Raw genomic sequence first — 15,785 nt, 5'->3', positions numbered from 1 at the left:
TACCTATGTAACAGCCACAGTAAAACATGGGCGGGTCCTCTAGTTTATTTATAAAACTATTTTTTTTTTGTCGGATTGTTTTTAGATGAATCTCCAAGGACTTATGCTTGTCACCGCAAGTACCTTTTTTTTTGGTACAGGGTCAACACAAACAACTATAGCTTTGGAAATATTTTTTTTTTTCTTTTGAAACTTTCGTGACTTCAAGTCAACACATCCTATAATAATGCCATATTACTACTTTTGTTAAATAACATAATTTAATAGCAAAAAAAAAATAACATACTGAAAACTCATTTTTTCGTGCCTCTGACTACCCATAACCCCTTAAAACGCAATAACTTCACTTCCAATCAATAAAATGTCAAGAAATTCTCACTGGACAATCAATAAAGATAACAGATTCTAATGCACCAGTCGACATATAGATGGCAGGAGGCGCTAGATTTAAAAAGCCCTGTTTACTTTCGAAAGCACCTTGTAGTATTTTCACAACGAAGGCAACCTAATAAGCATAACAATTTTAAATTTCGATGAATAACATTACTTTCCATTTTCTTTCTTTCATCCTTAGGGATCCTTAGGGCCACGCTCAATTAAGGTTATACTATATATTTTAATAATGGAGTAATACGTTAGTATTATAGAAAAAATGTTGGTTGGGTTACTTCTGTATTAACGGTATATTGATTTCAATGGAATTAAAATTTTTATTATACTATATTCGCGTTCCTTAATTAAAACCGGTGTTTTCGCAATTGGAAATTTTTAATATAATTAAATAAAATAACTGCTTTCAAACTTTATAATGATGTCAAATAACCAATCAGGTAAATATAATACGTTATTTAGGTCTTTGAAAAGTGGGCAATATATTACGTCCATATTTTATCACCCCTATCACGCATTTCGACTTGGATTGAAATTTTCTCCGTTTGGCGAATTTGGTATCATGCGTTCCGTTCCCGTTCAGTTCAACTTCGAAATTTACAATTCTGCCTATCATGCATTTCGATCGTAGCTCCGTTTTGCTAAGTTCCAATTTTGTTGGCGGAGAACTTTTTGTGTTTTTATTTTGCTACGAAAATTTTATTATTTGCGTGATTTTTTTTTAATTTTCTAAAAATGTAAGTAAAACTTGCATTTAAAAGTTGTAAAACCCGCGATATTTCCATTTTTAGTGATGTTTTTTGATATGCTTTCAGGTCAAAAACAACACCAGAGGAATATGGAAAATTGGCAGATATGATGGAGAGTAAGCTAGATATAGCCACCAGCGTCCTAAAGAAGATTAGCAGGCTTTTTGGAAAGAGGAAGCATCAAATTTACTTGCCGTCGTTTCTTCCGCAAACGTATCTAGGACATACTTGAATGCGTCCTTATTCAGACGAAAGTTTTTTTGAATCTAAGTAAGTAAACAAATTGTAAGAAAAATGTCTACTTTCACTTGCAATTACTTACAGCCCGTCATTCATCTGGAAGGGATCGCGCATATCTCATAATCTTTTCCTTTCAATTCTCACCCCAGCATTCTGAGATGCGCTGCTCTCCTCCTCAACCAGTAATATCGCCGCGGATAAAGATTCCATAGTTACGTTTAATAAAAATAATAACAATATTAAAATTTTACTTTTATTTATTTTCTTTGAACAGCAGTAATTTGTGTATTTTTGCTCTGTTATGCTCCAGTTTCACATATTCCAAAGCAAACAGCTTATTTCGAAAGAGTTATAGCTCTTCCTCTTCTTCTTTCATTCCAATTGCAACGCGTGATACCTAATTTCGACTCCGGCGGAGCGTAGAGCGGGGACGTAATCGAAATGCATGATAGGGGTGTATATTCCAAATTTTCGCCTGCGGCGCTTGTTTCAATGTAATATATTATACTGAAAATATAATGAAAATTTGGAATAAATATTTGCGCGATTCTTTATTCCAAATTTTCGCCTGTGGTGCTTGTTTCAATGTAATATATTATACTGAAAATTTGGAATAAAAAATCCAAATTTTAGCCTGCGGCGCTTGTTTCAATGTAGTATATTATGCTGAAAATATATTCAAAATTTCCGGCAAACTTTGCTGATGTAATAGTATAATTTTTATGGAGGCGGGAAATACAAAAATAAAAGACAGACCCATTTATTTCGCTACTGGGTGTTATTAAATATGTGTATAACACGAAATAGAAAAACTCCATACAAAAGAAAACCCAATTTTAATATTTAGGTGGTCTTGCATAAATGGTTGGTTGGGTTATCTTGGTACTTCAACTACTTGTGTGCATTATTATCGATACATATCGCACTTGTTAAGTTAAAGTGTAACAACTCAAAATTTCCAAATTTTAGTTTTTTGCAAGAAAATAATGTGCAGTGGTCATCTCTACCCACTGTAAAAATCGTTCAGTGATCTGCCTAGTCTTTCGTTAAAAAAAACGTTATGACTCTCTCTTTGTTTTCAGACCGACTTCCTTCGACTCAACTAAAGAGTTTTTTTAGTTGTCTCCAAGTGTTTTATCAAATTGCTTCGTTAGTGTATCACATAAAGTGTTACATTTAGAATTGTGCCACTTGTACTTCTACTTAGTGTATCACATAAAGTGTAACATTTTGAATTGTTACACAGAGCCAACTCAAAATAATACCACTATGTATATAAAAAAATTTCAATTTCAAATTTAATAAACATAGTCAATGTGTAAAAATACATTAATTTTATAATTAGTGAAAATTGTATGGAAAAACTACGATTTTACACCATTTTCAGAAGGCTGCCCAAGAGCCCCCCGTGGTCCTAGGGGGAAAGGGTGCTATTATTCAAAAGCTCTATTCATTACCTACCAAATGTGGGAGCAGCAAGCCCCCTCCCCCTTTGCGCAAAACCTCTTCAAAAAGGGATACTGGAACGAACATTCTCGCTTTGGATTATAGTCCATAAATAAAAATAATAAGTTTTGTAATATAGTAAAAAGGGTTTTAAATATATATTAATCTATCAACTACACGCCGTGTGGTTAACTTTTTGAGGTTTTTGAATAGGTAGAAATAGTTTAAATTCCGGTGGAAGCTCTTCCTCGGAATAAAGTCGATCGGAGAAATACACTCGTCTTATTCTGCAGTTAGCATGTATTTGTACCCTTAAAGTTTCCACATAATTTGTTCCATACGCTCTCCTGGTAAAGTCAGACAAGTTAAATTGTATTTGGTTCCAACCTTCATCCAGACGCATTGGCATGGTACAAATAAAAGGTTTGACGCGGGTTGTTGACTGATAATTACTAGCTCGAAATCTACGACGTACATTTTTATCATCAAGAACCTAACAATGAAATGAATATACAATTATAGCATATTTAATTAATTAACTCACTTACTTGGACTTCAAAGGTGAAGTATTTCTTCAAATTTTTAATTATCATAACCAAATATGGAAGTTTTATGCCTAAAGTTTTTTTCGGATCAGCTGGACACGTTACAAATGTGGTGCTTACGTTTGTGCCGACGATTTCTAACACTAAGCTCTGAATATCATTGTCAGTAATACGTTTGATATGACCATTTCGAACTTTTTTGTCCCATATCTGTAGAGGTTTACTTCCGATGCTATACAAAATCGAAAGAAACCCTGACTGAAAAGTATTTTTAAACATTTATTAAAATTTTTTAGAAAATTTTACAAAAATTTAAACGTTTTTTAACTAAACACAAATAGAAACAAAACACTCAGAATTGGCCAGAAATCTCGATAAAACCGATACTTTAGAACCCGTTCATTCTCTTAATCTTCTGCCGAACATTACCGCCAATATAACATGGGATCCCGAACGGCAAAAGTTTATTGCATACTAACTGTATTGCTGCGCATATTACCTGTGGAGACTCCATATTGCTTATGAATTACAATATATAGAATACTAAATAGTCTGCCATATATTGAAAGCAATGAACTGTCACTTCAGCCATTTGACAGCTTAGTTTTCATTTCTATGAAAATTGCAAAAAAGTAATACATCCCACTTACACATATACCGACGGCAGTTTCATTTGGGTAAAACTAAATTTAGTTAAGCAAGCATTAAAACGGTTCTGTTAAATTTTACAAGATAAGTACATTTCCAAAATAATTTAATACATTTTTCCAAAACATTAATATCTGGTTTAATATTGTAAATTTGCGAAAAATTATACAAAATGGATTGGCGAATGAGCGAAGTCTTTAATTGAATAAACTTATACAAGCATAAATAAAAACATCATTGCTCATAATAAATTTATTATTTTAATTGATACATAAAAATTAGATGCAATTATTATATAGTAATCTGAAAATATTAAATATTTTTCTGTTATGAAACGCATTTATAAAAAAAAAATTACATTTCAATTATTGAGGAAGGTAAGCTTTAAATGGATTTTATAATTCCTACCTAATTTATAATGATTTGTTACAGTTTTTTGTTACGAATGAATACAAAATGTGCGGAAAGTCACAATACTCATGCACAATAGTCATTCTTGGCCTTGCATATGAAGGTAGGATTTTTGCATTTTGTGTCATCCTGCAATCTTGCAAGAGCAAGAGACTCCCCCTATTATGTTAGGATAACAAAAACCCACATACAGATTTGGCAACGGGAATAGCAATAGATTTGACAGTGGCCATATACGACACACATGTGCGTTCGATAGATATGTGTGCGATTGCGGTTTACTCGTGTATGGGCTTGTGGGCATACCGATCCATGTTCGCTAAAATGTTTGATTTTTTACGATTCGCGTGCACACAAGTATGCGGTTTTTTTTTTTGTTGTCAGAGGGGGAATCTTCTAAAGATACTGCCAGGGTGAGGCTGGTAGCATGCACGATTCATATTGCTCGCTAGAGTACACCTCTTTCGGGACCACCCCCAGACAGTGTTAAATCACTATGCTGGTCTTGCGAAACAGTATGCCTACGTACTAAACCCTTAACTCCGGCTGCTGTAGCTTGTATTCGGACCGGCGGGACCGCCACTACGTCGCAGGACCAAGCTGGGCGATATCTGCCTCTTCACGACATACCTCCAGGGTTATTCATGCAGTCTTATGCTTCTGCGCTGCCTTTATTTCGTTCTGAGTTCTCGGAGCGCTATTGCAGTCACTCTTTCATTTTAACCCACATCAGCTGTGATCGCAGCATGTGATTTACTATGTTGTCGGGCGTCATCCTTTCATTTGTTAATTTTTCTATGGCCTCTCTCTCCACTGCATACCTCGTGCAGGAGAAAAATATGTGCTCTGATTGGCTAACTTTAGCCAGCAGAGCTCTCCTACTTTGACTTGGGCCACCAATGTTTGCCATGATTCTCGACAGGACCGCAGTTACTTTAGCCGCCTTACCACAGGCCTTATCAATGTGCGCCTTGAAATTCAGCCTCGTTTCGATCACAACTCCTAGGTACCTCAGTGAATTTTGCGTTACAACGTTATATCCATTTATATTCAGAGTGTCCGTTTCTAGCTTTTTCCTGCTCGTGATGAGCACTGCCTCTGTACAGCACATTCCAAAGTAATGGACCTAGTTCGGAGCCTTGTGGTACTCCTCTTGTCACCGCGTATGTTTTTGGACCTGCATCGGTATCGTACAGCAGCAGTCTGTCAGACAAATAGCTGCTAATTATCCTCAGAAGATACTCCGGGGTGTTTCTTGCCTCTAATGCTCTCAGTATATGTGGCCAGTACGCCGAGTTGAAAGCGTTTTTCACGTCCAGCGTAACAACTGCGCAGTATTTTTTATCTCCATACATCCATCTGGTGCCCTCTATGGCTTTGGCTGCAATGTCCGACACTTTTCCAACTACGTCTTAAGTGGACCGATGCCTTCTGAATCCAAATTGGTTTTCAGATAACCCAGGAGATTCTTCTTCTAGGTGGCGTTCTAGAGGTGTGCAGATTAGTCTTTCCAGTATTTTGGCCATCGTGTCGATCATGCAAAGTGGACGATACGCACTCGGCTCTCCCGCCGGTTTGTTTGGCTTTTGAAGAAGAACCAACCGCTGTTTCTTCCATACTTTCGATTTCCAGTGCCTTGTTCGGGATGCCAACAAGTCCTGGAGCCATTGCATTGCCAAATCTTTCCGCCACTTCCATTACCTCCTTCTCGTCTACAATTGGCGATTCCATCATGGTTGGTATCGTTCTATTCGTCTGTGGTTCTTGCGTTGGAAAAAGCGTTTTCACCACCTTTTCTAGGAGGGTCGGACAGGTTGGTGCTTGCCTTTTCCCCCTCTGATTTTCGCCATCACTATTTTATACGCGTCACCCCACGGATTCTCGTCCACCTTCTCACATAGTTCTTTAAAACTCGAGGACTTACTTCTTTTGATCGCCTTCTTGAGTTCTTTACGTTTTCTTTTGAAACTTTCTCGCAATCTTGTATGATGTGGCGTACCTTGGCTTCTTTGGCAAAGGCGTCTCGCTTTATGGCATTCGCTTCTCAATGTGCTGATCTCCTATACATAGCAGCATCACAAACTTTACTTATGTGCTTCACCAGTTTTTCAGCCTGTCGGTCAACGTTGATCGCACCATTTAGGTTCCCATCCAACATAAGTTTGAAAATTTCTTCATTCGAATGTTTCCACCTTCCATCCTTTTTTCTGCCATTTTTTTACGCTGGATCGAGTTTGTATTTGTTTGCAGATTTCTAGCAAGATGGCCAGGTGATCGCTAAGTGTGTAAAAGTCGCACACCTTCCAATTTGCAGATCGAACTAGCGTGTTGCTGGCGAGTGTGATATCTATTATCGATCCACGTCCATTCTTTTCAAAAGTATTTCTACCGCCGGTATTGAGCAGCACGACGTCTAACACAGAAAACGCTTTGAGTAGAGCATGACCCCGTCTGTTTGTGTAGCTACTACCCCATTCAATAGCCCATGAGTTGAAATCGCCTGCTATCACGTTTGGCGTGGTAGTGAGGACGTCTCCGACTAGTTCATCGAGTATTCTTTCGTAGTATCCTTGCAACACACTCGGGGGAATATAGCAGCTGTAGAAATAAATGTCACCTATTTTCGCTCGTGTATAGTAAGATCTTCCAAAGAGCGGCTTATCTTGGAAGGCGTTGCCCCCACAGGCTCATATGGCAGCTTTGTTTTCCTTGTCGGAGATCCACGTACCAGCGTTTATGTTTTTATATTGCTCACACACTATCGCCACCTCTACCTTTTCCTCGAAGATTGTTTGCTTCAGCAGCTCTTGAGCAGCTTCACAATGATTTAAGTTGATTTGGACAACTTTCATTTTATCTTTTTGCACGCCGCTTGATATAGAGGACACATCCAACTTCCTATGCGGTGACTTGCCTCCTTTTTCCCACTGCTTTTGCATGCTGCACACGACGGGCTTTTATCACACTTCTTTGCGAAATGCCCCTTTTCACCACACTTAGCACAACATTTGCTTCGATCATCCTCACTCCTACATGCCCTCGCCAGATGGCCGTATTCAAGGCACTGGAAACACTTTCTGAGATTCGGCTTTTCCCTTATTTTGCAGACCACCCATCCAATCTTGATCTTATGGGCGCCAAGCAGCCGTTTTGAGTCCGCTGCGGGAAGGCTGATGACTGCAGTCCGCGTGCCCGCGTACGCCTGTCTCATGGACTTGACCGCACTTGTGTGTCTCAGAGGAACATTCCGCCTGGTTGCTTTAACTTTGATATACTCCGTTTGGGTGCGTTCGTGGAGATTTGTGACCGAAGTTAGCAGATCCCGGATCAGATTGTTGATCGATCGTTGAGGCGCTTTCATTGCTTCCGTTATCCTCTTGATCATATCTCCCAATTCAGTCATAATGTCCCCTCCTGGTTGTGTTAGTTCCTCTCGAAGCGTGCTGTCTTGCAGTGCCGGTGGGAGGATCCCGCTCTTTCAGGCCTTTCTACGGTGAGCCACTGTTTTGGTGATCGCATCAGTCTTGGTGCGCGTCTAAAGGGATCAGCTTCGACGCAAAAACTATTCGGCGTTCTCCTGGATTGTTCCGGTTCTGTTATCTTACTGCCAGGGCTTTGAGTGCTGCTGCTCGTGAAATAGTCTTGTACACTGCTGCTTTCGATTTTGTTACCTTTGTTTAAAAAATTCTCCATTCGTTTGTATGTCGTGTATAGCGCGGAGTGTACACAAAATCTGATTTTTCACGTGTCGCCGAATAGGAAAGATTGCGGACGAACAATTTTCCGCTTGCTTGTCGCACATATTCATTGTTTGAAAAACGAACGCAAAATGGATTTGCACGTCGTGTATGACGAAACGTTTTCATACAAATCGAACGCACATGTGTGTCGTGTATGGCCCCTTTAAGTCTCTAACTGAAGCCTGTCGAGATGCGAAGTTAGGAACTTCTGCACATTCATTATTTATATTGCTCGCGAACATAAATGGGGCTATTTATTGAAAGTGTGGCATGCAATAATATAGATTGTGACCCATATCACAAATGATTGTATAGGGGTATTCTCTTGCAAGATTGCAGATTGCAAAAATACTATACCGAAATATACAAGGGCACGAGAACACCCATTGCTGAATCTAGTGCTATATGAACGGCTGATTTGATCAATTTATTGTCAATGACTATTATGCATGGCTATTGTGAATTGGCGCACCTGAATAACGGAAAGTACGAATTCACTAGACTCCCCTTTGGGTTGAAAAATGCCCCCTCAATATTACAACGCGCTTTTGATGATATTGTTACGAATTTACTCTTGCTAGTTTACTTTGCTAGGTTCGTATCTCTGGATTGACAAATAAAATCAACACTGTTTAATTTAATTCAACAACTCTTTATTTCACAACTCGTCTACACTATAGCAGTTTACTCTTAGCACTGATTGATTACGTTGGCGCTGCCACGGCTTATATAGCCACGCACTTCTCGCTGATGCCGACGTGTCCTTCTAGAATATCGCGTCTGGAAATTACCAGAACATACGGCTATAGCCACGCACTTCTCGCTGATGCCGACGTGTCCTTCTAGAATATCGCGTCTGGAAATTACCAGAACATACGGCTATACGGCGCCAGACGCAAGCAGACAGTCGCGGCGCCAGACTCAGCAATTGTTTAACTAGACGAGCAGACAGTGTGGCGCCAGATGTCTACAACAAGACAAATGCTATTCCATATACCTACAGCTATTGTTCATAATCAGGGATGCATATAGTAATACAAATACAACTTAATACTACTTTTTGTAACACTGCCCTCCACTAAAGCCTAATCGTCCCGATTAGGCACAAATCCTCTTGAACCAAATGGGGCAAGCCTCTCCAAATGTACTACTTTCATTTTACATCGTGCTTTCCCATTTCTTTGTATGCGGTATACCACGTCATTAAGTCGTTTCATCACCATATAGGGTCCTTCCCAGGCTGTCTGCAATTTCGGGGACAAGCCTTTCTTTCGAAGTGGATTGTACAACAGGACCAGATCACCTTCTTCAAAACCTTTTGAATTTGCCGCTTGATCGAACCGGTCCTTCATCTTATTGCTCATCAGATGCGTATGCTGTCTTACCATTAGATGCAATTCATTCATTTCTTCCTTTAAGGCAGAACAATAATCTCCATCATTTCTTACAGCTGTAGGATTCGTTCCAAACTTAAGATCAGCAGGGAGTCGCAGATCAGATCCGAAAATAATCTTTGCTGGCGTGTAACCAGTTGTCTCGTGCTTCGCTGAACGATACGCCAGCAGGAACATCTGGATGCACTTGTCCCAATTCCGTTGATCTTTATCGACGATTTTCCGCAGATGTTCTTCGAGCGTTCGATTGAATCTCTCTACCATCCCATCTGATTGTGGGTGTAACGCTGTTGTCCGTGTCTTGTGGATGCCCAATAATGTACAGACTTCTTGGAAAATGGAAGATTCGAAATTCCTGCCTTGATCTGAGTGTAATTCGACGGGCACTCCGAACCTTGTTATCCAATTTTCTACAAACGCTTCGGCTACTGTCTTCGCTTCCTGGTTTGGTAAGGCATATACTTCTGGCCATTTACTGAAATAGTCCATGACAACCAGTAGATATTTGTTTCCGGCCGTACTGGTTGGGAACGGACCTGCAATATCCATTGCGACTCGTTCAAATGGTGATCCCACGTTGTACTGTTGTAGCCTACCGCGACTTTTGGCTTTAGGACCTTTAGCTGCCATGCACTCTACGCAATTACTTATCCATTCTGCTATGGAATCTCGACAACCGATCCAGTAGAACCGTTGTTTAATCTTCTCTATAGTTTTTGTTATTCCAAGGTGCCCTCCACTAGGTCCATTGTGATATTCTTTCAATACTTTTGGGATCATGGACTTCGGTACTATGATCAGCAGACGAGAATGTTTGCCATCTTCGCTTTCCCAGGTACGATGAAGGTATCCATTAACGAGGTTTATGCTGTTCCATTGGGCCCAATATGCTTTTGCAGTTGGACTCTCGCTACTTATTTGTTCCTTTGGTGGTCGTACCCCATTTTCTTTGGCCATTACCAGCTTTGCAAGATCAGGGTCCTCCAGCTGATTGATTCTGATGCGGTGAGGAGTCCAATCATCTTCAGGTTCTATATTCAGTAATCGCACGTCGATTATACCTTCTTTTCCTTCTGATTTGGAGCAATGTTTACATTCCAGTGGACAAGGGCGACGTGATAATGCATCCGCATTTTTGTGGTGAATCCCCTTTCGATGTTCCGTTTCGAAGTCGTAATTCTGTAATCTTTCGATCCATCGTGCAATTTGGCCTTCCGGATTCTTAAACTGTAATAACCATTTTAATGCTGCATGATCAGTCCTCAGCAAGAATCGTTGTCCATACAAATACTTGTGGAAATGTTTTACACATTCCACCACAGCTAGTAGTTCTTTTCGCGTCACACAGTAGTTTTTCTCTGGTTTCCCGAGCACTCTGCTGTAATACCCAATTACTCTTTCTTGTCCGTCGATGAGCTGAGACAGGACACCTCCAATTCCATAAGCGCTCGCATCTGTATCCAGGATGAATTTCTTTCCAGGTATTGGATAAGCCAACATCGGCGCCGTACAAAGTAGTTCCTTAAGCTGCTCAAACGCTTTTTCTTGTTCCAACTGCCATACAAACGGGCGATTCTTCTTTGTTAAATCATGTAAACTTCTAGCCACGTTCGCAAATCCAGGTACGAAACGGCGGTAATACGTGCATAAGCCGAGGAAGCTGCGGAGTTCATGAATGTTGGTGGGTCGAGGCCAATCTTTCACTGCTTTTATTTTTCCTTCCTCGGTGTGAATTCCCTCAGTTGACACTTTATGTCCGAGATATGTGACCTGCTTCTTCCATAATGAACACTTTTTGGGATTCAAGCGTAATCCGGCTGATGCTATTCGCTGAAAGACTTCCTCTAGATTTTTCAGATGATCATCAAAACTTTTTCCCATGATGATAATGTCATCAAGATACACCAAACATGTCTTCCAGTTGAGTCCTTTTAACACATGTTCCATCAGTCGCTCGAACGTTGCAGGCGCATTACATAACCCAAATGGCATCACAGAGAATTCCCATAACCCGTCGCCCATACTGAAAGCGGTCTTTTCACGGTCACATTCATCAATCTCGACTTGCCAATATCCACTTTGTAGATCTAATGTAGAAAACCATTTCGCTCCAGACAAGGTGTCTAATGTATCGTCGATTCTTGGTAGAGGATAACTGTCTTTCTTTGTGACATCATTCAACTTCCTATAATCTACGCAGAAACGGGTGCTACCATCTTTCTTTTTAACTAAGACGATAGGTGAGCTCCATGGACTTATTGAAGGTTCGATTACACCGTTTTTGTGCATGTCTTCAATAATTTTGTTAGCATCCTCACGTTTTGCTAGTGGAACCCTACGCGGAGCTTGTCGGATTGGTTTAGCGTCTCCAGTATTTATGCGATGTTTGACAATGCCGGTTCTTCCTGTGTTTCCTTCGTTTGCAAATATGGATGCGTATTTTTCTAATAGTTTTTCTGCTATTTGTGATGTATTTTCAGCTATTATTTGCTTAATAGCCACTAACAGCATGTTCGTGTCTGCACTTGATGATGTTCGTTGTTCTTCTACTTTTTCTTCTACCTTTGTAGAAGTTTCTGGCCCATTAAATTCGAACTCGTCCACATTAATTCCATCCGCTTCCTTTGCTTCACGTAATCGTGCCTGCAGATCCGCCTTTTGCCCGCTTATCGGTAAATTACGCTCCTCCAGTTCTTTTTTTAATTGCTGAATTCTCAATTCTCCGAATTTAACCATCTTGAATTTGGATTATTTGACAATCCCACTTCTGACACCAATTGTTACGAATTTACTCTTGCTAGTTTACTTTGCTAGGTTCGTATCTCTGGATTGACAAATAAAATCAACACTGTTTAATTTAATTCAACAACTCTTTATTTCACAACTCGTCTACACTATAGCAGTTTACTCTTAGCACTGATTGATTACGTTGGCGCTGCCACGGCTTATATAGCCACGCACTTCTCGCTGATGCCGACGTGTCCTTCTAGAATATCGCGTCTGGAAATTACCAGAACATACGGCTATAGCCACGCACTTCTCGCTGATGCCGACGTGTCCTTCTAGAATATCGCGTCTGGAAATTACCAGAACATACGGCTATACGGCGCCAGACGCAAGCAGACAGTCGCGGCGCCAGACTCAGCAATTGTTTAACTAGACGAGCAGACAGTGTGGCGCCAGATGTCTACAACAAGACAAATGCTATTCCATATACCTACAGCTATTGTTCATAATCAGGGATGCATATAGTAATACAAATACAACTTAATACTACTTTTTGTAACAATATACTAAGGGATCACATAGGTAGTATTTGTTATATTTACATTGAAGATATTATTGTCTTTAGTAAAGATGAAGAAACTCATTACAAAAATCTTGACCTTATATTTAAAACTCTAAATGCAGCTAATATTAAATGCCAACTAGACAAATGCGAGTTTTTCAAAAACAAAGTAGAATTGTTAGGATTTTTATATCAGACAAAAGAATAGAAACGAATCCGTCAAAACTAGAAGCCATAGCCAACTATCCATGCCCAAAAACTCTTAAAGAACTGAGATCATTCCTTGGACTATCAGGATATTATAAAAGGTTTATACTGGGCTATGCTGCAATAGCTAAACCACTAACGACACTACTTAGGGGAAAAGACGGACGCATATCAAAGAGGGCTTCATCTTGAAAAATAATACATCTAGATAATGAGACCAAGAAAGCATTTGAGCAGCTAAAAAATGCGTTAATATCTGATGACATAATACTACAATACTGCGATTTCAATAAAGAATTTACATTAACCACAGATGCCTTTGATCATGCAATAGGAGCAGTACTCTCTCAATCTGGCAGACAAATTGCGTTTATATCGATAACTCTATCAAAAACTGAAGATGAAACAGATAAACATAAATGTTAGCCATATGTTGGGGAGTAAAGACTTTTAAAGTTATCTTTATGGTGGCTTCAAAGTAAAAATTTATACAGATCAAGAACCACTTACACATGATTTTAATTGGAAAGGTGGAATAGCGATTAAAAGATGGAAGTCTTACCTGGATGAGTACAATAAGGAATTGCTCTATAAACTAGGAAAAGAAAATATTGTAACCGATGCATTGTCTCGAGTACAAAAATAATATGAAATTAATTCAATAACAGAAACCCAACACAGTACTCAAAGCTATTCTCAGAATCTTATTCCCAGAATTGGGGTACCGATAAACGCTTTTAAAAACCAAATTTTTATTTACAGAGAACATCCTCCTGACTACAAGTTTACCATTCCATTCCCTACATTCCATATACACACTGTTTTTCAACCAACATATACTGATGATGATCTAATGAAAATATTGAGAAAGTACTTAAACCCTTCAGTAATAAATCTACACGACAGAAAACATAATGGGACAGATTCAAAGATTGTATCCAGAACATTTCAGGTCCTTTAAAATCAGATTTACTCAAATGAAGGTAGAAGACATAACAAAGGAAACAGACCGGGATGAGATAATTTTACACATTCACAACAGGACTAATAGGAACGCTCAGGAAAACGAACTGCAACTATCAAAGAAATATTATTTTCCGAAAATGAGACAAAGAATAGCTACACTGGTAAAACAATGCCAGGTATGCAAGGAAGAAAAATATGATAGACATCCTCCAAATCCAACAATTACAGAAACGCCAATACCTGAGTTTCCGGGACATACACTTCACATAGACGTATTATTTAAAAAAAAAATTAGTCTTAACAGCAATAGATAAATTTCCAAAACTTGCACAAGCAAGAATAATCCAGTCAAAATCAATAGAAGATATCAAAAAAACCTTTGCAGGACATTTTATTTTATTATGGAGTACCCAAGTGCGTAGATAACGAAAAGTCTCTTAATTTTGCAACTATTACTTTCATGATGAAAGATCAGCTAGGTATAAATATTTTTAAAGCTCCGCCCTACAAGAGCTCTGTAAACGGACAAGTTGAAAGATTCCATTCTACCCTTTCAGAAATTATGAGATGCTTAAAAACCAAACAGGTACATCGGACATTTGACGAGTTATTGGACAAAGCAGTACTATGAGCAGAGAACGTATACATTTACAGATTCGCATATTTACAATGCGCAAACGACTCTGCATATAATTTATATACATACATACATACATACATACATATGTATTGTACGTATATTTTCTATATATTTTATATCAAAGCATACAAGCATGTACGTACAAATTAAACTGATGAATTCCTTAAAATCGTTGGAAATATATAATAGTCAATTTTATGTTGTTACCTAAATATTTAATTAATGTAGGTTTGGTAAGATATATACCAGAGATAAAGAGACCCCAACTCAACTGTCACTGGAAATGTGAGAGCCGCTCACCTACCGAACTTTGACAGTTGACTGGATTGGGTAGGTGTTGACGTTTCGCTATTGGAAGAAAAGAGACGACCGGATTGAAATCCCGCCAAAATAATACTAGAATGGAGGAATTCGTAACGGCCATCGTTTCTTGGCAGAAAAAAGAATTAGTAAAAAGTGAAGTGGATAAGAACAAGTGAATAGTGAGTTAAGTGAGTGAAAATTGTTTTAATATATAAATTATAACAAATATAAATTAGCAAATATAAACGTAAGTACCATAAAAGTAATTTGCGTACATAATTATATATAAATCATATATTAATTTACAGCGAAAATGCCGAAAACACCGATGTGGAAAAAGTGCATTGTGGGCTGCAGCGAGGGAAATACCGTATTTAGATTTCCCAACGAGGGATCGGATCTCGAACGGTAAGTAGTTTTAAATAGACTATAAATAGTGCAAAAAGTGACTAAACAATGTATAATAAAAATCGGGTGTTTCTTTAAAAAACAGAAAAAGTGTAAGAGAATTATCGATACCTTTCGATATTTTGAAATTTAATTTCGTAAATACATAAATGTAACGTTATCGCGGGTTCGTTTAAATATTTGCAATGTGAAATTGATAGCATTATTTAGATAATATTTAATTATATAATTTAAATAATTAAATTCAATTAGCGGGTAAAGAATTGTAAGAAAAAGTTTCGATAAATTTCGATATTTTGAAATTTAATTTTTTAAATATTTAAATGTAACGAATGTGCCGGTTCATTTGAATAGATATGTTTATATGTTTGGTATTTTTGCACTATATGTAATATATGTAGTTATTTTA

The 15,785-nt window shown here is 38.4% G+C and overlaps 2 protein-coding genes across 2 annotated transcripts in view; one reads left to right on the top strand and one right to left on the bottom strand.

Annotated features, from left to right (window-relative positions):
• The window catches only part of LOC125775402 (uncharacterized), a 335,512-nt gene that overhangs the window by 240,429 nt on the left and 79,298 nt on the right, over positions 1-15,785 (top strand). The window lies entirely within an intron of this gene.
• LOC105223287 (cilia- and flagella-associated protein 20) lies at positions 2,652-3,791 on the bottom strand. Its single transcript, XM_011201000.4, has 2 exons — positions 3,374-3,791; positions 2,652-3,318 (listed from the first exon to the last, which is right to left on the bottom strand). Exons 1-2 carry the CDS (start codon positions 3,647-3,649, stop codon positions 2,995-2,997), a joined length of 600 nt encoding a protein of 199 aa, XP_011199302.1. The 5' UTR covers positions 3,650-3,791; the 3' UTR covers positions 2,652-2,994.

Source organism: Bactrocera dorsalis, chromosome 1, assembly GCF_023373825.1.
Source record: "Bactrocera dorsalis isolate Fly_Bdor chromosome 1, ASM2337382v1, whole genome shotgun sequence".
Lineage (NCBI taxonomy): Eukaryota > Metazoa > Arthropoda > Insecta > Diptera > Tephritidae > Bactrocera > Bactrocera dorsalis.
This window is presented reverse-complemented; position numbering and strand designations above follow the sequence as displayed.